Consider the following 26,954-nt stretch of genomic DNA (forward strand, 5'->3'; position numbering starts at 1 on the left):
CCACTTCATGAGATATTTAATGTACATTGATTTGTGACTAACAGTTAAAGGCATGTGGCAAAGTGCTTAAAGGGTACCGGTACGTGTACGGAAATATATATGAGGCGGAGTGTATAGCCTAGTGGTTAACGCCGGTGTGGCAGTAATGAGTGTCCGGGCGTCCGTAGAACACTTATTACTAGGAAATAGTGTCTCATTTGCGTGAATAGTGTCTCAGGGACACTCTCCCTTGCTTTCTACGCCACCGTGGAAAGTGTCCGGGTTCTCTTCAAAGAGCTTTAACGTGGTTCTGTTGAGTGACAAACATTTCTGGCCCTATCTACGTTCCCTTATTACTTAAAAGGAGATAATTTACTAGCGAAGACCAGGTTGACAATGTTATATATCGGTCAGCATGCACCCTCAAAACTCGGTTAAAGTATAACTAATACTTCGAGTGTCGACTGTTGTGGGAAGAGGCGGCAAAATGTTATTATTATCATGATCATGGAGACTACACTCCAGAGGGACGCTGTCCGCTCTATTTCGATCGTCGACTGTCAGAAGGCTGCATAATGAATGTTAAACTTATCTTCCGAACTAATTAGTCATGTCTGTCTGACTCTGCTGCTTATCAATCGTTACTACCATTAGGGTAGTTGTTTGGAAGGTCGGAATTTCTAAACGTTGGAGAAAGATCAACCATGTAGGTCGAATGTAAATGTATTTTAACCGATACGCGGCGGTGATAGTTCCCCGCCATCCGGAGCATGGAGGTCAAATCCGGGGTCAGAGCAGGGAGTTGTTATGGAAAAACTCCCTGGTCAGAGTCAATATATTTTATTCAGTACGCGGGAAATGTGGAAATCTCCCGCTCTACGTTCTAGGTGTGACATGCGTATTTGCATTCTACTGTAAAATGTATAGTGCTGTTTACTCATTGAAGTAAGCCGAATGTGCCGTCTATGGTTGGCCGTTTGGGTCATAACGTCTGAATGAAACGCGTACCGTTTTTTTTTACGCGTAAAGACGTCTGAACGAAACGCGTAAGGTAATTGTTTACGCGTAAAGAATTTGGCCAATCAAATCGCACCATTCCCTGAACGTGGGAAGATATTTATATTACACGTAACAATTATGATTCAATGTGTATGATGGCAAATTCACGACGAATCAATACAATTCACGAACGCCTTAATCAGACAAGACAAGAACCTGTTTTTATGAGGCGTATGTTACGTGTTGTGGATGATTGTGTGCGACTATCCTCATCTGATAATGTCCCGAACGAGACACTAGATTACTGCATTTTAAGGTATGATACTAGGAAAAACTACGAATAACGTAAGTTTAAGCCTAGCCTAGTGTTAGGCTAGGAACCACAATGTATAGCCTAGGCCTAATCCTAGGCTAGAACTTTTTAGCCTACTGTAGGCTAGCATAATAGTTGACTGATATGTATATTACGCACTTAACAAATGATTCATACTAAAGTTAGGCTCTGGACATTAGGCATACAGCCCTAGGCTATCATATTCATAGGCACAAAGTAGAACTAGCCAACAGTTACCTTAGGCCTAGACTGAAATAGCCAGTACGATGCTGCATTAATTGGTGTTAAAACTGTTATATTGATGTTGGGTTATAAAATTAACGTAATTATCAATGACATTTTCATATATCTTTATAAAAATTTCCTGGATCCACCCTTGTATGTACCAGTCATGATCCTTGAATCATGATCAGTGCATTAGCCACACGGCCTCCACAGTCCACACTATCACACATACATAATCACCCTGTTCCATAGATGCATGTTTCTTGCCAAGTTGCCAATATAATATTGATGTTGTTATGCACTGTTTATAGGGAAACAATTTTAATCTTTCTTATACATGTGATACAGTAGAATATTATTGTTAAGTGACATCAGTATCCCCTCTACATTTGAATTAATTTATTGATCATGTTTTTCATGTTGTCTTTTAAAGACTTGAAGCATTGGAGAGAAGTGTCCAGCGTGCACGTGGAACTGTTGTAGATGATAGAACGTATGATGACCTCAATGAATTACTCAAAGGACTCATTGAAGAATTTCACAAAGGGAAGCATGATAATATTGGTAAGTACATTTTCCACTACATTACATGCCCACTTCAGAATAAAAATTTTTTTTTTTTTAAATGAGCTATTTAGCATCAAAATAATTCTTCCCCTGTTCTGTGAAAAAAATAAAAAGGGAATATACACATACCAATGTATTAAATACAACAAAACAAAGATTATTTGGTTGCTAAATTCTAAGAATTTTGCTGTTGTAACTGTACACATTTCTGAAAAGTATATATCTGGTCACTATAGATGACCTACATACATGTAAGAATGAGGCATGCAGGTGTGACGTGTGCGTCAACATTCCCAACCTGACTTAGCCGGAATAAAAGGTTTTTGTGTTTGACCCTTGTTATTCTCAAATATCTTGAAAAAAAAGCAAAATAGCAAGGGTACACCTTAGTCACTTTAAGACATCTCAATAACAAGTGTTTCCTTAATTTTAACTTGACCCATGTTGATCTCAAATGACATTTGACCTCTAAAGAAAGGATTTACCTACTACGAATAACCATCTATTACCCCCAATTTTATGCAAATTGTCACACACATATGTATGCACGGAGCACACACAAAAATCAGCTACATTTCTACGTTCACCCTTTTTTAATATATTGCTTTTTGTCTTTCAGTTCACACAGGTTATCAAGCTGAAAGGACATTACAAACAAGAGGGGCTCCAAAATACAACATCAGCAGAGATCAACTTTCATTTCTTCTCCATTGTGGCTTTGGCACATCAAGGATATCAGAACTGCTGGGAATTTCAGTGAGCACAGTAAAAAGAAGAATAAGGTACCATGTTGTGTTTTTTCACAAGTTTATAATTTAAATTTTTTTTTGATGATTAAGGAAAAAGGTCCTGTCCAGAATAAGGCTTTATATATCTTGCTTGGTGGGCAAATTATAGCATATGTGTGTGCCTGTCTGTGTGTGTTTCATTGGCTAAATTACATAATTTATGAATCTGAAGCAATGAAGCTTTTTAGCATGTTATGATCAGAACTATGTGACTGCTGATGGCAAAACCTTCTAGCAAAGCTAGTAGTTCTCGAAACTGACCACTCTTTGTCCATAAAATATGCCAATTAATTCGGCTAATTTTGCATAATTTGTGAAGGTTAAATGGTACCTATACAACTACACTAAATCAGCTATATGCTTAGTTTCTCACCATGTTGCACCTTTTCCCCTAATTCCATGGGATGGGGTTAAGGCAAACGTTGATTGGCTAAGTTTCATTACTGATGATGTAAATGAACTTGACATCTTGACTAGACAAAATTTCGCCCATAATGGTGCAATATTTCAGTTTAACAGAGAGTTAAAAAGATGATACTTGCATTGGTGATGACCTTTTAGTACAATAGCATTGATGTTTATATTTTATTTTATTCTCAGAACATTTGAATTACAATCTCAAGCTGAATATAGTGCCATCGGTGATGATGAACTTGACAACTTTGTACGGCAGGAGATAAGTAGCAACCATAGGATAGGTCCAAATGCTGTGAGAGCCAGACTCTTCTCACACCAACATAGAATTCAGAGATGGAGAGTTCGTGAAAGCATGTTACGAGTTGACCCTGGTGGAGCAGCATTAAGAACAGCTCCATCAATGCAGCGCCGAACATATAGTGTTGCTGGGCCCAATTCCCTTTGGCATATTGATGGAAACCATAAACTGGTTAGGTGAGTTCAAAGATAAGGTATCATGTTTCGATAATTATTAGTGTTTGCACCGGGTAGCAAAATTGGAATAATCCAAGAAACTGATAATGAAACTGTTCGAACATCTTCACATCATGTGACAGCTTGTACACTAGCTCATTAATATACAAGTTATGAACACAAGAAAGCAAAGTGCAAATATTCATGAGGCATACAAAATTGATCTAATATATCATTTTGATATACCATCTTTGACAGATTGTCATAACATGCACACACTACTATATAAATGAATCTGCCTTTGACATTGTAACCGAAAAGATAAATACATTTATCATTGCCGATGATATGTGGTATGTGTAGCCAAATCCATTTTAGTATGCTACATGTCGCTAACATGGCCACAGATATTGACTTTACATATGTGATTTACCCCAAACTCCCATCTTATACTCCTGCTACTAATGACCAGCACATACACAAGCATGACTTCCAGTGTTCCTGTCTTGACATATATGACATATTTTTGCATGTTTATTTTCAGGTGGAAGATGGTTATCCATGGAGGTATAGATGGATTTAGCAGGCTAATTGTTTTCCTGCATGCATCTAACAACAACAGAAAAGAGACGGTGTTTGAACATTTTGTCACTGCTACAACTCTCTGTGGTATTCCTTCTCGAATTCGAGTTGATCATGGAGGGGAAAATAATGATATCTGTGATGCTATGGAGCTACTCAGAGGACCCAACAGAGGTTCTGCAATACGTGGTCGTAGTGTCCACAACCAACGAATCGAGCGGAACTGGGTAGATCTTTGGAATGGAGCTACACATTTTTTCTATGATTTATTTCACTTCATGGAACAGAGTCACCACCTAGATGTAGATAACCATACACACATGTGGGCATTACATTACATTTTTTTGCCTCGTCTAAATGCAGAGCTCAAAGCATTTGTAGACCAGTGGAACAACCATGGTCTACGTACAGAAGGTCATCAAACACCAATGCAGCTTTTTGTTGGCCATGCTTTGGAACTTAGTAATGCAAGATTAACTGCAATGGAGGATATATTTAGATCCACAGATACTCAAGCAGTGTTGTTTGATGGTGAAGAGTGGGATGATCAAGGAATTGTGGCTGTTGATGAGCTTTGGTGTCCACTGGAAGAGGAAGCCGTGCAGAGATTGAGAGAATCAATCAATCCACTTTCTGAAAATGACCAACTTGGAATTAGTTCATACTTGAATGTGCTAACATTTATTCACGAACACATGCAAAGATAAAAATGAATTCCTAAACAAAACACAAATGTGTGTCAAGATTCCTTGTCCTAAAGTATACAAGAAATCAATGTGGGTGACACAGACCAATAACCCCCCCCACCAATTGGCCACCATTGACCCCCCCCCCCATATGACCACATCAGACACTATTAAGCCCCAGTATGCATGTGTCCAGGTTATTAATCCCACCAAAATATTTAATACTTTATTGATCCCTTTCTGACCCCAGAAACTTTATGACATTATTTATGTCATGAGGTATGTAATTCACCCCCCCCCCCCAAAAAAAAAAATTGACCAAAACAAGTTACCAAAAAAAATTGAACACAAAAATTGATTTTGTTCGGTTTTTAACAAATATTTGTGTATGTTCAGTGGAAATTTGACTGTCTCTTTTTACAATGACTTTTTCTTGGGAGATGCTACTCTTATCTGTAATTGTTTTGCTTTCTAAAACCACAAAATTGCCTAGCCAGCCCATTTAAGGATTAGTCTAGTGACAAATTAAACTGGACTGAAAAAAAGTAACCTATGCAATTAAGTTGGAATATGCAATGTATTTGTTGCGATGATTTGGCATGTTTGTATGTTGTGATCGAGTTGGCATGTGTGTATATGTATGTTGAATAAATAGCTGACTCAGACAATTAAAGGGATAGTCTATAGTGAAAATAGGTAATGAACTAAATCTGGTATTACATGTACCTATAGAGTATAGGGAAATCTTATGTGAGTGGGGTATGATTAATGTGTTGATAGTAAGGTGTGAAGCTGGTAAAATGTGATGGGTGGGGGGTGGGGGGGGGCAGGTGGGTAGGGTGATGTCGGGGTTGTATGATGGTAGGTAAGGCTGCAGGTGGTATGATGGTAAGGGTTGCCTCTGAGTTGGGGATATGGGTTGTGCTGTATACTGATCCCCAGGTGGTTGTCTCGAGAGGGGGGGTGGGGTGGTGAAATGCCTTTAGTCAACTATATCACTTTCTTCAACTTTAATATGTTTATCAATTGAGGCATTAATTTTTGGTTTTGTTCATGATGGCCAGGTAACCTACAGGTTAGCATGTTTGCAAGTGTATGTGTACTTTTAAAATATCTGTAAATATATTGAACAACTGGTAGATATGCTCCATGATTATTACATGGACCTCATTGTTTTTGTTGTCCATTACATGAATATGTGGATGGGGCTTGTAATCAATTTCTTAAAATGTCAATATTTTTTCAAATATATGTCTGATCACCTTCATACTTGGTGGGTTGGTAGTGCCACATGATAATGAAATTTCATTTATATTCATGAGTGCAACTATGTCTGATCAGCTTCAGTTTGGGTTCAGTTGTCTGGCAATAAGTACAATAAAGATATTTACAACAAAAAATCTGACTTAAATTATTTCACAAAACTCTCATCGGAACCACTAAACCTTTGGGTTTTCTAGAGAAGACATAATAACTACTGTCCAGTAAATTCAAAGATCAGACCTTGTGGATTTTTTTAAATGAATATATACAGTCCTGCATGTATCAAGTATTAAATTAATAACTTGTAATGTTTAACTGATCTTTTATTTTAGACCACTATAAATTGCAGTTTTCATCTAAGTAATGCACTCAATACCACAAACAATATTAATAGTTGGTTAATAGGCTGTTTGATCGTAATGACTCACATTTGTAATGAAGTAGGTTTAGCCCACCACCTTAAGATTGTTTTGATGCATGTTGTTATTTTATAGTCTGTTCAGGATTTTTAAACTTATTTTCATTATGACTTATTTGGTAGATGAAAAGATAATATAATTCTTGAACAAAATTCTTGCATTTATATGCATCAACATGTCACATCCTATTATATGGGGCTTTGACCACTCTCATTTCATGTAAAAGGTTGGCAAGGTTTAATATATTGAAATCATATAGAAAGAATTCAAGATGCAAAGTTTCTGGTGTAGTGGAAATATATGATGGACTGGTAATTAACAATGATGAAGAGACACATTTCAAGGTTTTTGTAAAAACTTGGCTTTTATAAAATACCATGGATAAAGAAAAATTCATATGCAAATCTACTATATATGTTACACAAACAGCATGAGTTAAAATTGTACTGCTAGACAACGATTGGTTTTTTAAGAAATGTAATAAAAGTCTGCCTAAAATAAAACGTCATGGAGGGATAGAATATTGTTCAAGCATGGCATTGGATGAGTTGAAAATAGCAATTGCAAACACATTGCTGTTCTGGTCATGACGCTTTTGCATATACCAGTTTAACCTACTATATGATATATATGGTAATATTCCATATGTATAAATACTGCTTATGAAAAATGTACATGTGAAACTTTATGAAATACTATGGACGGATAATAGTTCATATTACACAAACAGAGCACAAGTTAAAATTGAGCTGCTAGATGACTGTGGACTTTTTAAGAAATATAATAAAAGTCTGCCTATAATAAAACATCATGGAGGGATAGAATATTGTTTAAGCATGGCATTGGATGAGTTGAAAATAGCAATTGCAAACACATTGCTGTTCTGGTCATGAAGCTTTTGTACATACCAGTTTAACCTACTATATATGTATAAATACTGCTTATGAAAAATGTACATGTGAAACTTTATGAAATACTATGGACGGATAAAAGTTCATATCACACAAACAGAGCACAAGTTTCTATGTTAAAATACTGCTTTTCCATGGATGGATAATAGTTAATATCTACTATATATGTTACACAAACATACCTTCAATGAAAGTATATAGCAGTTAATAAAGCTAAAAATGAAAGTGTAACATGAGCATGTAAATATATTTAAAAATGAAGGCAACTCACCAGCATTTTCATTTTTTTTTAACAACAGAGTAAAGGACATTTTTAGTGGAACCACAGGAGCACTAATGGTGCATTAGATCATATAAAACTATGAAATGTACGGTTCTAGCCAGTATTTTGTTTAAACCAGGCAGAATTGAATATTTACTACCCAATCCAATACCACTGGCTTATAGTACTGATAACAAAACATAATCACTACTTCTGATTCTAACTGCAATAAATTCTGCAGGCTTTTAAGGTGTTTCAGAAAATTACCAAAAGAATGTTCAACAAAGAATTTTGAAAGTGTGTAGGCAGACAGTGAGAGTGAGACAGCACAATCTTTTAGGCTCTACTGGTATGATTAAGAGCCAAAAAATTACATGAGTGCTGTGTATTAAGGTTATTGCACATGGCATTTACACAAAGCCAATTTCCCAGAAGTCTGAGTTTAACTGGCGTACCAGTTCATTCTTAAACTCCTTGTAACTGGTGTAACTCACAGGTACCTCAAGAGTGCTGGTACATGTATGAGCGACAAACCGTCGCTGAAGACCAACGAATGAATTAAAATAAACCTCTATATTTGGCACTGCCATAGCATCACTCCCTGTACAAAATCTCAGAAACTTCATGAGAAGTTCCCCTTCAAAAGATCTTACAGCTCTGATGAGGTACTCCAAAACCTTTTGCTGTAGGCTGTTCTCAGGCTCAGCTTTCAGGGACTTTGCTACACTCTTACCAGTCGGTTGTAGAGAGTTGTATAAATCAATAATGCCAGAAATTGTTCTGAATTCTTGAATTTCAAACAAAATTTCAAGATCCATTGAAGCAAGGGCAAAACTGGGCTTCTGGATAAGTTCAACCTTTGCACATTGTAATGTGATGGCCGAAAGTGTTTCTGGTGTGATTTGGCAGGTGACACCCAGCCTTCCAAACAACACCAACAATGTTTCAAGGGTGTCTTCATCAAATGCATGCATGTCAAGTGCCTTCCTCAAAACATCACCTTCATTCCTACTGAGAGTTGCAACAAAGCCCTCCATCAGCAGATCATCACAGACTTCATTATCGCCATAAATTGCAGATATGAGGCATGCTTTGCTAAACTGTATGGGGAAGTACCCCACACTATTAAATCCAATATACAGGATTTTCCCCATAGTTTTAAAATCTCTTGGGGTAAGATGTGGGTGAACTGTGGGTATAAACTGACCATCACCTACAAAGTATCTAGCAGAAACTGTCTGCCAGAACTCTGTCAGTGCATCCCTAAATATGCCTTTAGCATCCACACCCTCTTCTCCAAAAAATTTAATTCTAAATATGCACTCCACATCGGCATCTCTGAACAATTCCAGCATATCTTTTTCAATGTAATTTCTTCTCACAGTGAAAAACCTGAAAGGTCAATAAAAAAGAAAGTCTCTAATGAATATAGAAAGTATACCTCTTCATATAAAGGTGAGACATGGTAATTGTAAAAGTGAGTAAACAATAAATCCCCTTAAAAATTATTGTGCATCGCACTTTGACTTATATGCCAAGCCCTTTTAATATATAAATCTGGTTATATCGGTCAATAGGCCATGTTTGTTTTGAACATTAGGTGACCTTTGACCTAAAAATAGTATCTGTTCAATTTTGGAGTATGCAACTCATTTATATACTAGCTTAATTTAAGTTTTACTTATTGAGTTAACATGATAACAATATTTTTACTATTTGACCTCTGGTGACCTTTGACCTCTTGTAAAACAAATAGCGATTATATACTAATTATGGGCCTATGTGCCATCTATCAGATTTGTCCCTGTTTCTCCTAATGAGAAAGCATTCTTTGAGGATTTGGGAATAAACATTTACAATACATTAAATTCAAATTTTTGCTTACCTTGGGGTTGGTACCCATTCTGGTGGTGGTGATGGAGATCTTGGTGAGGATGGTTGTCTTGGTGAGGGTGGTGGTCTTGGTGAGGATGGTGGTCTTGGTGAGGATGGTTGTCTTGGTGAGGATGGTTGTCTTGGTGAGGGTGGTTGTCTTGGTGAGGGTGGTTGTCTTGGTGAGGATGGTTGTCTTGGTGAGGATGGTTGTCTTGGTGAGGATGGTTGTCTTGGTGAGGATGGTTGTCTTGGTGAGGGTGGTTGTCTTGGTGAGGATGTTGGTCTTGGTGAGGATGGTGGTCTTGGTGTTGAGTATATCAATGCATGAGTTTGTGACCTTAAGAGGGAATAGAAAACTGATATGAAAACTCTCTATAGGAAACATACATATGAGAATGAGACATTCAATAAGCTAGTTCGTAGATAGCCTATGGACATTATACGTATAGAGGTCACTGGTCCGTCTGTGAGAATTTTCTCTTTGGCACACGACTCGCAAGCACCATATATGTGTACACACTATTTTGCATTAACGAAAACAAAACAAAGAAATGTAACATTCCCGAAATGGATGGAATTGGATCCTACATACATCCATGAAATACAGCTATGGAATGTCACGACACCCCAGGAGTTCTTGAGGGAACATTTTCGTAGAGCATATCCTAGCTGCGTTTGATAGGCCTAAGAACTACTTGCAAAAGGTAAATCAGATTTATTGGTGCAGAGATTGGGGTTAGGATATACATAATATTGGTCCAAACGTTAGGATACAATATAGGCCTAGGAAATGTAACGATGCGGTGATTGACCGTGGATTATCAATTTTAACCGTGAGGTTATCATCGATTAACTCATGGTCAGCTGACTATAATGGACCAATCAGATTGTAGAATTGTAACTAGGTATGAATTAATAAAACTTTAACACCCAAATTTAACGTCAATGACCAATAACTCACGGCGGGTTCGACGTCAAGACTGGTGGCGTCGATGTGACACTTGGTGCAGGCCTTTGAATTGTTGGGAGGACTCCAGCTTGTGCTGATTTGAACTGGACCTTCAAAAGAAATAGTAATTTGTATGTTGGTATTTGAACTATTTTAAATAAGATTACAAAATACAAAGAATGTCTGCATACAAAAAAAAAAACAGAAACATCGAAAACAATGAATAACGAAGTGCTCAATAGCTCTTAAGTGCACCAATGACAACAAATGATCCACTATTATCCAATGTTAATTGCATTCCATTAATTGCATTGTGGCCAGACTCCATGACCATCAATAACACTTGATCTAAAATATCTATACCACTGGAGTTTCTTGAAAATCTATGAAAGACTGAATTCAATTTTTTTTAAATGAAACATTTTAATTTGCACATTCTGATAAATTTATTTTTGTTGTACAAGCCCCAATTTTATTCCTTGTTGGAGGTGTAAGGAATCTATGCAGTCATGCATGTGTGTCTGTCTGTACATATGTCTGAGACACTTCTTTTAAACACGATAAGTGGAAGACGCAAGGTCGGACATGGCTCATACTTGGGTGGTAGATTACCCATAGTGAGTAGATGATCCCAATTGTTTTGGTGGAGGTCAAAGGTCAGCAGAGGTTAAAAGATGAAAACATTGTAAACACCATAGCTTCACTAAGGAAACTTCAATTGAGTTCATACTTAGTATATATGTTAGCCATGGTAGATGATCCCTATTGTTATTGGTAGGGGTCAAAGGTAATATGAGGTCACCAGTGGTCAAACACTGAAAACATTGTAACTTATCAAAGTAAACTTCAATGAAGTTCATATTAGGCATATATGTTAGTCGTAATGAGTATATGGTCCCTATTATTTGAGAAATAATTAATCGACCTTCACTTATCTGATGATTTTAATACCAAAGACAAGGAATCATGTAGCCCTCAGCTCTTGTCTCTATAGTGCTACATGTTTTCATGCTGAATCTGCCATGTGTATTTTCTATATTTGAGAATGAAAATCAACAAAAACAATTGTAGCAATACCACTGTTACATATAACCATACTTACACTTGGTGTTCCTGCATCAACAAATGTACTTCCCTCTTCATCAGTGGAATTATTTTCCTCCATCTCTCCATCCTGTAAACAAGCACAAATTGTATGTGCATGTTGTCATTCCTTGTCAAAGTACCTGTACACCTTTATTATAAATTCATTGTCAATGTCTTGACATGTACCATATATATTTTTGCCATTACAATGTTTTTGATGCTTATATCTTGTATATGTTGTCCTCATGTTATCTCTGACCAAAAGCAATATGGCTCTTGTACTCATGGCCAACCTACATACATGCTAAATATGCACTTCATGTTCACCTTATTGAGTTATGTTTATGCATAACTTACATCATCAATCCATGATACTGTAAAAGTTGTAGGCCTTGTTATTCCAAGATCCTTCAGCTTTTTTTTATTGCTGGGAATATCCTCCACATTTTTGAAGCTTGGTTGTCCCCCAGGGCAGGCTATTGTGAAGGCCTTCGTTGCAGAGGATTGACACCCTACAAATAGCATCAGTTCCTGAAAGAAGGAGTATTATGTAATATACATTCAAGTTGTTATTCTATTGATGAATATTGTACAAAATTTGTTTGAGACCTGGCCACCATCTCAACTTCAATCCTGTTATTTTCCCTCATTTGTTTGTGACTCAATGATTGTGACTCTCAGTTTGACTACATGGGTCTTAGTTAAAAATGCCACATTTATTAAGACATTTGTAGCAAAGGTGTTTCCACTGGCTCAGATGGGATGAAGGATTCAGATAATCATATCCATCACCATATTCTATCAAGGTTTTTGGTTACGATGCCAAAGACCAAGTAACCTATGCGATCATGTTTAGGAATTCACAAAATCTTGGAAACTATAGTCCAACTAGTGGCTGCCCATGATGATTAGAATGGCCCTATTTTTTGTATCTACAGTCCTTGCCAAAAATGTTTGGCCCAAACAGTCATTAAACAGCATACTGTTAATTTGCCATCAGTGCCCCCCCCCCACCCTTTCTTCCTGATATTGTAGCAAAATCCTTTCAGAACATGCAAGACTGATATGGGGAGTGGTTTTGTCAAGGATTGTATGGATGTATTGTACCAAGGATTGTCTGAAGCCTGTACAAAAGTATAGGTTACATATTTAATATTCCTGACAAGCCTAGTTGCATTAGCCAAATGAGACATTTTGAAGCAGTTCTGTTGATTTCATGTTAAATGAGGGATGCTGTTATACAAAAATGATAAAAATGATAGTATAAATTTCTTTTTGCATAATACATTAATTAGGTAATAAAATCCCTATTCAATTCATGTTCCTACTTCTACAACTGTTTCTATTTTCTACAACTATGTGCCAGTGCAGGGCTAATAAGGACAAAGGAAATAATAACATTAACTCACATCAACAGTGCTGTCCTGAGTAACTCTTCTTAATCTGTGGGTACCACTTGGCAGTATAAACTTAACTGGGAATCCAAATGGCGATTCATCCTCTGGATCGAGCATTTGTGACCGTCTCTGCAGCAGGTTTGCCTTTATAAATAAAACACAAATGTTTGTAGCGATGCAATGGGATACAAATAATATTGTCTGGATAATTTCATCATGACTTATAGTGTAATGGCAACAAAGAAGCAGAATATGAGGCAGAACTATTATACTATGAGATTCATCTTAGTTTCCCCCACTGAGTTAGCCTGATTACAATGTTTTCAGTGTTTGACCCATGGTGACTTTAAATGACCTCTTATAAAATACTCAATATGGCTGACCTACATACAAAATTTGAATTTCATCCACCTTTCCTCTTCATTGGGCAAGGTGTCATACAAACATATTACATACACAGGTGAGCATTACATTCACTCAGTGTGAGGAATTCATTCAAATATCCAATATCCTAACCTAGTAGGATAATAGAAATGGATAACCTTGACACTACCATAAACTTTGTTTATCTAGAGAGGACTTGGATGTATTGTATTCCTTCTGAGGACTTAAATTTCCTTTGACTGAATACCCACACACACATGCTGATGTGATTACATAGATCCCTTTTACCTTTGGCAAGGAATACAAAATTGATGAATCGTCTTAATGCTTACAAGCTGATCTCGATTTTGGTGTTCTTCTTTTGGCAAAGGATCCCCTGTTTCAAGTACATCTGGAAGCTATATCAGAAACAGATTAAACAAATATTTTTTATTATACTAGTTTGTGTTTAGTTCTAAAGAGTTCTTATAGTTCTTCTTACATAATACATATGTAGCAGAGTGCTATTTTAGCCACTGTTACTATTTTCCCCCCATGTGGTCAAACTCCCCCATTTGTACTGGTAACTATGTCATGTACATAGGGCATTGACTTCTAATACAATTGATGTCTGTTGGGAGTAAGTAGTGGTTAACTAGAGAGAGACAAGGAGTCTATCTCTGGCCTGATTGTTTATCTTTTATCCACTTTTCTTTCTTTGTTTCCCTTTATTAATTTTTTTGGCTCTGATTACTTCTGAGCTTCCTGTTCTCACCCCTTACGCATTCCTGCGCTCCCAATGTGTGTTTTGTGGTAACACCCCTTATGTTATACCTGTTAGGAAGCAGCATCTGGCTTCTCTCAACTGTAAAGGCAAAACAACTCTTCTTTGTTTGTGGTCATCGGCCACCCTATAATTCTAAGTGTGAAGTTAAGATGTTTAGGGCTTAAAAACCTAGCTACATCCAATGGATGCATCTCTCATCTGCCGACACAAACAGAGGCAACACCTTTACCACTCCTGAGAGAGAGTTGAAGACAATTTCATATGTCTTCATGATATACTGCATATTCTGATTATTCAGGTCCTACCGTATACATGTACTCTGAGATACACACCCTGGTGATGGCCTTGGACATTTAGACGCCTGGTAATACTTATAGACGCCGGTTGTATTGAAATACCTAGGGAAGGGGCTACTCCACCCAATGGTCCCCCGAGCGGTCTAGAAACGCTGGATTGGCACGACTGCGCACATGTCCGAGTGCAGTATTTTCTAGTTTTATAGTGTCAGTAGTCGTAACAGACTACAAGAGCGAGAGTATATTGTATATTTATCAGTTCGTAGTTGTGGGAATGCTAAAATGCATATGTATCCACACAAACTGAGTCATTATTATTATTATTTGTGTTTATGATCTCATGTGTTCATATTCAGACCATATAGTTTATAGTAGAACAGTACTGCTCCTTGATGGTATGTCGTTGCGTGGTTACTGGACTTTGCTGAATATAGAAGCCAGTCGTTACCCTATCATAAATATTTCTGCTTATTGATTTGTGTATGTTTTTTATTAATTTCTAAGCTTCCGTCCCTATTCTAGCTGACAATTAGAGTCATTGTAAACATCCCTAACCCCGCTGCTCCTATGTCGTAGGTACATGGCGAGTAGTCGTTACACATATGTAATACACTGATATTTGTAATGTTCATTCCTAAGTATATCAAGCACAAATGCCTTCTCACATAAGTAGAGGTTATCCCCTGGCAGAGATTAATCTACCATAGCACTTGAGGTTGATTGTGGGCCCATTCCTAAAATTGCCTGCCACAAGTTATTCATACTGGTCAGTCTTTATTCCGGCACCAAATACTTCACATTACAGGTTATATATAGTCAATCAAGATGAAGTATCTTGCAAGAAACACAGGTACATTGACATATAGTTCAATGAATGATAAATATGATTAATATGTACCCCTGTATTTTGATCTGCAATCAGGGATTCCTGAAACTCTGCATCCTGCTGGCAAACAAGACAAGCATCTTCAACAAATGTTCTTCCACAGTCTGAGCATATCTAAAAAAAAATATTCAACAATCATTTGTCAACAAGCAACAAATGGTATCTTCAGACGATGCCCCATGATATAGGAGGGGCATGAAAAGCTTTGAGTAAGCTTGGGTCGCCTTTGTCCAATTGATATATCATTTCAGTGCCCCGACCAGGCCCCAGTCTATCATGACATATTATTTTTAGCTATGAACTCGGGCAGTGTGACCCTGTGAGGCTCAAACCTGATGTGCCAAGGTTTAGTGGAGAGTGGACCAGAGTGGGCCCTCAGGATGTAGGGCCCAGAAACATGCCAAGGTCCTAAGATTGTAAGTTCCGTAAGTGACTGGTCTTCTCAAACTATGGTGCTGAAAGGTCTGGGGAATTCCCCCCCCCCCCCCCCCCCCGCATGTTGAACCTACATTCGCTTAGATCTCCCTATGAAAATTAACTCACCGTGGAGGTTCCAACTTCATCCTCATTAGTAGCCTCATCAACAGCCTCATTAGCATTATGTTGAACCTGTTATTTAAGCACAAATTGTATAGTCATTTATTAACAGGGTAACAAAGTAAGTTTTTAATTATAAATAACAACATGAAACAACAGTAAAACATGAATTATTTTACTACAAAATGCATAAATATGTCTCAAAGGCTGTAAACAAAGTACTCCATTTAATAATCTTAAATCTTTAAAATGCACTATACCTCTGTAAGTGGTCTTATATAAATGCATGAGCGTTTAAGCCCAACCCACGTCTTGATGGCATGAGGGCAATTAACACCTTCTGGGAAAGGTTCCAGCTTTCTGCCACTGCTTGCTGGTCCACAGCGACACAATTCAAACTGAACACCTTCCAGAGATGGAAATTCTTGTCTCAGGCGCATTAAAAAGTTTGTGCAAGACAGCTGCAAAGGAAGGCATAATTTCTTTTTATAACCTTGGCTGGTGTCAACTGTTGGAAGAAGAGATAAATACATGCAATTATTCATGAATCATTGCTTTACAAGTTAAGTCAGATGATCAAAGTTGATTTTAGTCAGTTAAAGATATATAGCTATAGTATAGCTATAGCTATGAGTTTCATCAAAGTTTCCCCTTTTTGAGTGAGTCAGATTACAAGGTTTTACGTTTTTTACCCATATTGATCTTAAATGACCTTTGACCTCTTATAAAAAAAATATAGTTCATCGGCGCAATATGGCTATCATACGTATGAATGTTTGAATTTCATCTAGCATTCCCCTATTGAGTTATCCTGATAACGAGCAGGCATCACAAGGTGGGTTTTGCATTTAATCTGAGAACTCCATAGAATTATTCTCTATCATAACCATGACAATAACCTAACCATTGTTTAAATGTCCGAGGACCTTTTGTCCTATTTAATTTTTCTTCCTCGGACCTGAGGCTGAAAGTCCTTTTACAGGTCCTCAGACCTGCTGCAAAATCTGTCCACACACACATACATGCCAACGTGATGACATAGATTCATTTTACCTTGGGCAAGGAATAAAAAATTATCGCTACAATCCCTACAGCATGAGAAGGTATTCAATTGTTTTATGATGTCCTCTAATCTCTACGATCCATGGATTATGACATTTGACCTGGTAAACTGAAGGTAGCACTACCCATGTATCATCATTTTGACTTACATTAAAAAGAACTAAAGAAAATTATGTAGGCTTTCAATTGTCCTTTGTACTAAAATTCCCTAAGCCCAACAATGGCATACAACCCATAATCAATGGGTCTACTGCACCATCAAGATCCATGAAAGCTTAATTGCATGGTACCTATTTACACAAGTGAACAGATATATAGATAATGATAAATATTAGATAAATAGATAAAGAAAGAGCACAGTCACAATAGCTCAACCTTGCAGCAAACTTATATCACTTACCATTTGTACCTTTGACATTGTTTTTCGTTGTGCCCGATCTGACTAAAATGTAAGTATTTGTGTAAGTTTTCTGTTTTTTCTCCGCTTGTTGTGGTCTTCTCGATACAGCTATGGGGACACGTTGGAAATTGTTGAATCTTAAAATAGGAAAAATGAAATAAGTTTATAAGTATATATAGCTCCATAAATGTGTGATAAACATAAATTTTTAAATAAGGTATGTTTTCTGCAAAAAAAACATGAATGACTTATTCATCAGGCTGTAAAAATAGCGAACATGCCTTGAATTATTTAAAAAGTCATGTTTAATCCTGCACGCCACTCACTGTTTCCCTATTTTTCAGCATTTACATATAGCATTTATATCTAGGCTACCAAAACATAATTGCAAAATGGATTTTCTGAAAATTGTTTACAGTATGTAAAAATACCTCAGCCCAGCTTGGGCAGAATAGGCTACACCAGAATGATCGTTTAAATAAGCAGTAAAACTCATGGGTGCAAGGGCGGCGCCAGTAGGGGAAAGGTTTGGGGGCTGTGTGTGTCCCAAACTCCCCAATCAACAAATGCTGCCCCCCCCTTGGGATTGGTCATTACCATAGTAATATAACTGATGATCAATCGAATAGGCAACGCAATAGTGATAATTTAACTACACTCTCTAAAGTTAGGCCTTGGGGGCTTAGGCCTACTGTGCCGCATCTAATTCATGGATGATCAGTTAAAATAAACAGCATAACAGTGCCCATTCAACAGATGATCAGATAAATCAGCAGCAAATTCAATCATTTTGTTGTACTTTTGGACTCACACATCAATCCAACAATGCACCGTAGGCCCCTAGGCTACAAGCGATGTTTCAGGCTATAGCCTAAACCTAGGCCCCTATAGCCAAGGCCTTACATTATGTAAAAAGGTCTGGGCCTAGCCTATAGACCTTATCGCAAATAGGAGACCACAAAGCATCTTGGGAAGAAATATTCTGAATGGTCCAGCTTGGCCCCATACACAAATGGCAAATTGTAAATTTACTTTCGTCTATTACATTCTGTGATTTTCTTAAGAAAATTGTTAGGTTTCTTTTGACTGACTCAGAAAATTTGTGGGTTTTCTTTGATCCATAGTGGTCTGTAAACATTCTTGTGGAATGATTTTACATTGCCTGGCTACGACAAGATCGATGGGACGGACAGTGTTCGTAATAATCCTCCCCAGAATGCAATTATAAAAACGCACTCTTCCAATTTGCGATAAGGTCTAGGACCTATGCTGTTTTTAATAGGAATAGGGCCTTTTAAGTTTAGGCCTAGGGGCTGAGCTAGGATTAACCGAACTTATTATTGTGTCCTCGCCAATTCAGGCACTGTTACTGTAACGTTAGTGTTAGGCCTAGAACTATAGCCTAACTTAGAGCCTAGCTAGGCTAGGCCCTAACCAGGGGCCCTAACGTATTTACTTACTCAGCAACGAAATCGGTGGGAAAATTCCTTGAAGTTGTAGGCATAACTGATGAGTGATGTGGTGAATGAGGCCTGTTTGCCACTCGATTGGAAAGGTTATGAAGTCTTTGTTGAAATTCTTGGATCCTATTTGGGTCCATTTTGTGTTGCTCTGTCGTTACAGTCATTAACTGTCTTAAAACTATACACCTTGCACTTGTATGTTGTACTAACGCGTCACAGGTGGAATTGCGTGCTTTGATTGGTCAAATGTTTACGTGTAAAGGATTTACCTTACGCGTTACATTCAGACGTTATGACCCACACGGCCAACCATAGCCGTCTACGTCGTTACATGTCGCAGGCCCAAAATTTCTTAGTAGCTGCATATATGCACGCACAGTGATTGCATTAAGAGTTGAGACCGTTAACTTACTTAGCCAGATCTGATATTACAAGATGACTTCTCCTGACCTGGATACCGATGACGAGTAGGCCTACATTATCATTGGAAAATATCTTTCGTCAGGACTGTACCCTGAAAAGTCTACGATAAATCTAGAAAGATCGATAAGGGGAAGATCGAGGAGTTTTAGACTGACGGGAGATGCCGATCTAGTTTACGTCGGCCCACATGGCAACGAAGATAGGCCCTTGGCCAAAGCCCAGAAAATTAAAGCTTACAAGAAGGGTTTGGCGGTAAGTGTATTATTTGTTTATTTGTATAAAACTTTTAGGAATTATTTCCACTGAAGAAAATGATTCCATAGATATGCATATTACTTGAACTAAGTGCATTGGCCATTTGGGCCTTGCAGATTATAGGTATATTTTATTATTTGTAATCACCTAAGAGTAGAACTGAAAAGTCTAAACTTTATTAGTGGTAGAGAATATCGTAATGCATAATTAGTCGGCAAGACACGAATAGTATTAGGCTACTATAGGCTAGCCTACTGTAGCCTAGGAGTAGGACTTCGAGAGTTAACCCTATTTGCAAATAATTTGCTTTATTCAAATTCAAGCCACTCCGATTGGCAATCTCTGAAATAAAGCCTACTTGGTATAATTTTTGTTACTCTGGTAGCTGCCAAAACTCCCAGATCAGCTGTCAGTTACATATCAGCTGTGTATTGTGTACCCATGCTACCATGAGTATACAAGCTTTTAATTTCAATAATGATTATGTGTTTGAAATTGCTAGGTTAAAAAAAAAGAAGAAATCTTCAGGATAGGACTTTTCAGATTTTCTGAAAGATATGTCCTGGGATTAGTCCCCTTACTAGTTAAAACACAAGGTAGCAAGGGAGAGGGGGGGGGTCCCTGTCTTGTCCATTTGGAGGATCAATTAAATTAATGAGTGTTACTTTATTATCTCTTTCTTTTTAGAGGTTTTCCCATATTTTTTTAATTTATTGGTGCCGGGATGTGCACAGACACTGCAGCAGGTCGAATATACTGTATGCTATAGTAATCGATCAGTTGGCCACCTGCCCATCACTTCATTGTCAGAAGGTTAGCTAGCTGTTTTGGCTAATAATTTTTAATAAGTTTAATGGGCCTCTTTGCTGGTGATATTTTAATTATGCAAACATGTACATGGTTATGGTATGAATATTCATTAAACATTCTTCCACAGTAATTAAGGTTGTTAATATATGCACAAAACAATGTTGCAATTAAATTAGTGCAGGTTAAACCATGGAGCTATAAACCTGGGATTATAGCTCCATGGACCAAGTTTATATCATTTATATTAAATTTGCAATGTATTATCACTTGTAGACACTGCTTGGTGATATACTGTAGTATTGCTAGAATAGTGACCAGAATGGACCTAAAAAACTAATATAGGCCTAGTGTAATCTCTTTGACAAATTTGAGGGTGGGTGAATAAATTTCTATTCAGGAGGATAGCTGGTTGTTGAGAGAAACAATTGAAAAAAGAGCAAATAAAAATGCACAACAATTTGCTTTCGTTTTATCCCACATGTTATCATGAACTTATTTGACCAAATGATAGGAGTATTTTGGTATAAAACCCTAATTTGAAAGAAAGGGATCTGAGAAGGTGGCTAAATCAATAGAAATATCAGGTTCATTTCAATTTCTGTAAGAGTCCTTGTAGGATACGAGTGGTGACAATTTCACCACCTAAGTATTATTTTCATCTGCATTTCAGCAGGAGGCACATGTACACCTGATTTTGATGGAATCTGCAATGGAAGTTGTGTAACATGTTTTTTTTTCTTTCAAATACCTATCCTAGCTCATAGGCCTTACATGTTAATGGAATACATATGGACCACCTTATGCGTTCAGCTTATTAATGCTAGGCCTGGGTCGAAAATACTGTTCACAAGCAGCACAGTTATCACTAAATCACTTTGTTTTTTGTCATCTAAAAGCAATATTTGTTTGCATGATTGTAACTGCAAAGTCATTCACCATATGCATATCAAGTTATCAACCGATGCTTAAAGTTTGCATCCCTTTGTTGGCCAGTGCAAGAGTATAAGGAGTATGTGTGGAGATTGTCCAGAGAATGAAAGATCTAGCTCATTCATTTGTTCTTAAAGTTATAATTTACTAAGCATATATTAAAGATGATCATGATGGTGGTACATTCAGTAGACTTAATGACTCGCAGTACTGTCGGGAATTTTCATGTACTGCAGCCATAAACACAAATTTCGCTAAGAACACATTTTGGTATTTTTTTTTAGCTGCATATAATGAAAGCAACAGGAAAACCTTTACATAGGACTTCATAATTATCTGATATGAATTTCAAAATGAAAAGTAAACTGAATTGTGATATGAAGCAAGCATGACACATGAACATAACAGAGTTCAGTACTTGAATTGTTGTCAGAAAGAAGTATCCGAGAAAATGTCCTAGGTACGTACATTCATATGCAGTTCATAACTAAAGTACCAACAGAGCCATAGCCTTTTGTCCAAAATTCATCCCCAATGAACCCATATGCTTATTTCAACATCTATTTAAGTAAAATTTGCTACTTGGTTAATAACCAAGAAGTCTTTCCTTCCATACTGTAACTCTACAGTGTGAATTTCTGTCATTAATATAAAAAATTCTGCAAATTCCCTTCAAAGATTAATTTGTAACATTTCTAAATGCTTACCATATATAGATATCAAAGTATAGGTTGTACCAATGTATGCTTCCTACATCAGTTATGTGTAACCCTGTCATCTCACTGACAGATTCCAAGGCAATTTTCTGACTAACTATCAATCACTCATCCAGGTACTTATACATCTGTCCCCCCCCCACCCCACATTCAAAGGTGATGAAAATGGTTACCAGGCCTATGATAGTCCCTAGTGACAATTACCATCTAGGTTGTCAGCTAGATCACTGCATGTGACTTGCATCTCACTTCAGAGATCTCCCATTGGACTTCCATATAACAGCTGGGTTTGACAAGTCAGTAAGTAATAGGTTTGGTAATGAAGAAAAAAATTGGTAACAGAGTCTTCCAGTGTGAGTTACAATAAAAAATAAAAAAACAATTGAATGTTTAGCATTTTACAAAACTCAGATATACAGGCATGAGACTCTTCCGAGGAAACGCGGATTTCCGATTTTTTTTTTTTCATTTTCCCGTTTTTTCTCGTAATTCGCGTTTTTTATTTTTTTTTTTATTTTTTTTATTTTTTATTTTTTTTTTGTTTTTTGGCCGAACATGCTGGACTGTGAAGGGAAGGAACACCGAATTTGACCAGTGGTGGAATCAAGTAGCACAAAGCAAGCAAAAAAGCCTTTTTTTGGTTAAATAAAGCTAATGGATAAATTATACAAGCAGAAATTCCACACTTTTTTGGCGAGTTGCGTGATGTGATAGATTCCATCTAGAGTCCACCATTTTGCATCTAAGCCCTCCTTACCTGACAAAAAAATTCTAAAGGGGAGGGGGACACCCCCTCCCTTAAACCCCTCCCCCAGGACGGCGATCGATAAATTTCAGATTTTTTTTCCCCCGGCTCAGTCTCATCCCTGGATATAAATCGCTTGAACATCAGTTCGTATGATTAGATTGTGTATGGTTCTGAATGCTATTTTACTTCTTTTTTTAGATGGGTGTGGATATGATTGGACCCCTTCCAGAGACCATCAATGGAAATAAGTACATCATATAAACCCTATGTGACTATTTTTCAAAATGGCCAGAGGCTGTTGCTGTACAGAAACAAAACAGCAAAAACTGTTGCAAACTTCTGTTTGAAACCATGGCCAGGTAAATATCCATCTACTTTTGTTTCTACTTTACATGGAATTAGTTATGCAGACCTGCATTTGCACTGTTTTAACTGTGACCCAGAAAGCGGCCAAATGGTTACAGGAATTTATAGAAGTTGTTTCTTAAGTTAATGTCAATGAAATGTTAGTGGGATATGGTCAGTGCTTTTAACTTACTTTTGTTTTTAAATCAGTGCTGAAATGATTTCCTGATTAAACCATGTAGCCATTCTGCAGATGCCAGTAGTTCATTACATTACTCGTAATCAATACTTAAACAATAGTTATTTAAATGTTTCCATTTATTTAGATTTGGGTGCATGAAAATTGTCATCTCAGACCAGAGAGGAGAATTTGTTAATGCTCTGAACAAGTCCCTGTTTGACATGATAGGGGTAGACCACAGAGAATCCTCTAGCTACCACCCACAGACCAATGGGCTTGATGAAAGATTCAACCAAACTCTGCAAAGTTCACTCATCAAGGTTGTCAATGAAAACCAACATGACTGAGATGAAATGCTGTCTTCAATTCTCATGGGGTACCATACAGCCAAACATGGTTCAATAGGTCTTTCACCTTTTGCTGTGATGTTTGGAAGGTTTGTAATAATTTAAACCTGCCATTGCTGAATAGAGATTTACATTTGCTAAGGCCATATACAGAGAAAAAGCAATCAGGGATAAGAGAGTTTGGACAAATCTTGCATAGCTACACCAGTCCTCTGTACGATAAAATCTAATTTAACACATCCCAGGTCCTGGGAAAAAACGCTAAATAGAGGACCATCAATAACCCAAGTTAAGTTATAATATCTTAACAAATAAATATTAACCCTGTATATGGTACACTCTGCAGCAAGTAAAAAATATGAACATTCATTAAACTGTAAATGCATGCCCATTAACTTAAAAGATACATGCAATTAATGCCACTGACGTTGGTTTTGTTTTTCATGTACTATATATTTATCATAATTGACTGGTATGCAAGTTGGACCTATAACAGCACAGAATATATATAAGGGTTTTATATTTGTGCTGGTTTGAGTATGTGATGTGACTCAAATTTCTGGTTCAATGGTCTTAATAGTAAAAATAAAATATATAAAAATTTATTTATTCTTCAGTCAACAAAGTGTTGTGAATAATTGAATGTTAATTTATCTTCATATATCCAGAGAGCCATTGCGACCAGTCGACATTGAAGACTCCATTGTCCAACCAGAAGCTCCTACTACAGACTGCAGCGATGCACAGCGGGAGAGGGTTTTTCAACTCATGTCACAGTCGCGGGACATAATCAAAGGTGTTGTGAAAGAAAATATTGGCAAAGCCCAAGAACGGCAAAAAAAGAATTTGGATAATAGGCACCAAAAAAGGTAATTATATAATGCTATATTGTACATTGAAGTTGTTATTAAATGAATGGCAACATATGCATTGTATTATGATGTTTACGTATATCTGCTGGATTTTATTTTATTCAGAGCTTCGAAGTTGGTGCCAGTGTTCTCGTACGGAATGCTAGAAAGGATGCCCGAAGAGGAGGGAAGCTCGAAAACTCTTGGCTAATATATATATATATATATATATATATATATATATATATATATATATATATATATATAGTTTCTCCTTTTAGGCTGCCCGAATTTTTCAGGACTTTTGCCCGAATTTCTTGTCCTCTGGAAATTTGTTTTTTAAGACTCCCCCCCCCCCCCAGGCCTATTTTTACAATTCATGGTTAAGTAAATTTCCAGTGTGCTATGATTGTGTTCTTTGCTTTGATTCAACAGAGATCTGTTTGCAACAGTTTTTCTTCAAGTTCCACGAAGCAGTTGTATGACCAATTGAAGAAAAAAGTTTGAAGTACAGTAAGTGTTAAATATTTTATTAAAGTGGGATTATATGCACTCCATAATCATGCAGTTACTGATACCAACCTAAGTGGTATACATTGGCAGTTACAAGCAAAATTTTGTAGTGCTTAAGCAACTCTCAAAATTCAAGCAGAAACAAATATTGATTAATATTAATGATAAAGGTGCTCTACCTGTTACCTATCATCATCGCTCGGCCAAACGCTTTTAGATGTTTCGCTACTTGTTGCAAACTTTTGTTGTGCTATATAGTAATGATATGTATACTTTCAATGGTTAAGCACTGCATTTAAAGGAACTTTTTATTGAAAAATGGGATCCAGTCTTTCTGGTCATATCATTGTTTGTAAGTTTATTGCCCTAAGCCTTGCCTTGTCATGAATTTTACTTTCTGTGACTGAGTGCTTGAACTGTTGGCCCGTCCTGCCAGAAAATTTGAATCTAACACTGACTTAGGACGTGACCTTAGTGCTGCACATAGGTCACACTTGATCAGATCTCACCCTAAGCTTGGCCTTGATACAATACACAGGAATGCGTACAGACTTCAATAGGCTATCAACTTGCCATACTGTATATCTGAATGCTCGCATGCTCAAGCAGGATCAGATCCCACACTTGGGGATTCAAGTTGCTATACTCTGAATAATCGCATGCTTAAGGAGGATCAAGCAGACCCCACAAATGAGGTGATCAACTTGCTAGTCTGAATCTCACATGCTCAAGTAGGACGAGACGTACAAGGGCGATCAACTTGCTATAGTTTGCATTCTCGCATGCTCAAGGATGATCAGACCCTACAATTTGGGTGATCAACGTCCTATAGTATAAATTATTGCATGGTTGAGGATCAGACCCACAAGGGCGAACAACATGCTAGTCTGAATATACTCCATACATGCTCACGGTGGATCAGACCCACAATTGGGGATCAATTTGCTACAGTCTGAATGCTCGCATGCTCATGGAGGATCAGATCTGCATTTGTGGCAATAAACAATATTGCTAGTCTGAATGCTTCACCTTGTTATTACCGAATGCTGCAACATACATTAATTTGAAGTACCCATTCGTAATGATTGCTGAAATCATGTTTTTACAGTAATATTTACTTTCTATTTAATTTCTGTAACTTTGAAGCAATGCTTACTATTCATGCGTCCTTTTCTGCAGGCTGAATTACCTCAATGACGGTCTTGTCTCTCATGCTGTGGACCATCTCTACCACCTTGTCACAGGTTGCACCGAAACAGAAGCTGAAGCAGCCTGTAGTCAACTGCGCAAAAGCTTACCAAAGTAATGATCCTGATGCACAATTATCTTTTCAATATGATATGTGGTGTAAACATGCATTTTTTTAGTTTGAATGTGGTTACTTATTAACTTCTCTATTCAGTCAATAATTTTATACTTTTATGTATAGGTATAGGTTTGTGCCAAGGGTCAGAGCATTTCACCAGGATAGGAAGGGAGGCTATCCAAGCTGAATATGATGAGGTTGGAGATGATCAGGTGTTTAAGTATAACAACCAGTGGTTAAGACAAGAACTTGATAATTTATGATAAAAAGGTTTCTTTCTTTCATGCATATCGTTATTGTTTGTTCCCCCACCCCCACTGATAGACAATTCCAGAAAAAAAAATCCCGCTTAAAGTTTAAGTATGTGTATATGTGCAAGATAGATTAAAAACAGCAAGCAACAAGAAAAACAAAGCATAAATGCCGTCAGATAGCACTTTTTGGAACCGGCAATAAGTGTCCTTATATTAAGCAATATTTAATTCACACATTCCCTCTGTTCAAACCACACTAGATTGGTTTCAATTCAATTCATAACCCCCC

At 37.2% G+C, this 26,954-nt stretch overlaps 3 protein-coding genes and 1 long non-coding RNA gene across 4 annotated transcripts in view; 3 read left to right on the forward strand and 1 right to left on the reverse strand.

The window, feature by feature from the left end:
• The window catches only part of LOC139964113 (uncharacterized), a 45,280-nt gene that overhangs the window by 10,889 nt on the left and 7,437 nt on the right, over nucleotides 1–26,954 (forward strand). The gene's annotated exons all lie outside the window — the stretch shown is intronic.
• On the forward strand, nucleotides 960–5,298 carry LOC139963990 (uncharacterized). The gene is made up of 5 exons (XM_071965273.1): nucleotides 960–1,294; nucleotides 1,971–2,101; nucleotides 2,724–2,886; nucleotides 3,493–3,783; nucleotides 4,307–5,298. The coding sequence occupies exons 1-5, from the start codon at nucleotides 1,125–1,127 to the stop codon at nucleotides 5,049–5,051; spliced, it is 1,500 nt and encodes a 499-aa protein (XP_071821374.1). The 5' UTR covers nucleotides 960–1,124; the 3' UTR covers nucleotides 5,052–5,298.
• Nucleotides 5,902–19,302, reverse strand: LOC139963981 (uncharacterized). Its single transcript, XM_071965259.1, has 12 exons — nucleotides 18,984–19,302; nucleotides 17,524–17,660; nucleotides 16,322–16,569; nucleotides 16,068–16,133; nucleotides 15,537–15,638; nucleotides 13,909–13,974; nucleotides 13,205–13,336; nucleotides 12,153–12,326; nucleotides 11,812–11,883; nucleotides 10,722–10,819; nucleotides 9,771–10,097; nucleotides 5,902–9,277 (listed from the first exon to the last, which is right to left on the reverse strand). The coding sequence occupies exons 1-12, from the start codon at nucleotides 19,148–19,150 to the stop codon at nucleotides 8,296–8,298; spliced, it is 2,571 nt and encodes an 856-aa protein (XP_071821360.1). The 5' UTR covers nucleotides 19,151–19,302; the 3' UTR covers nucleotides 5,902–8,295.
• Nucleotides 19,313–26,518, forward strand: LOC139963994 (uncharacterized). The gene is made up of 4 exons (XM_071965287.1): nucleotides 19,313–19,661; nucleotides 23,540–23,830; nucleotides 24,410–24,610; nucleotides 26,285–26,518. Exons 2-4 carry the CDS (start codon nucleotides 23,748–23,750, stop codon nucleotides 26,409–26,411), a joined length of 411 nt encoding a protein of 136 aa, XP_071821388.1. The 5' UTR covers nucleotides 19,313–19,661; nucleotides 23,540–23,747; the 3' UTR covers nucleotides 26,412–26,518.

The sequence above is a fragment of the Apostichopus japonicus genome, chromosome 3 (genome assembly GCF_037975245.1).
Source record: "Apostichopus japonicus isolate 1M-3 chromosome 3, ASM3797524v1, whole genome shotgun sequence".
NCBI classification, from domain to species: Eukaryota; Metazoa; Echinodermata; class Holothuroidea; order Aspidochirotida; family Stichopodidae; genus Apostichopus; species Apostichopus japonicus.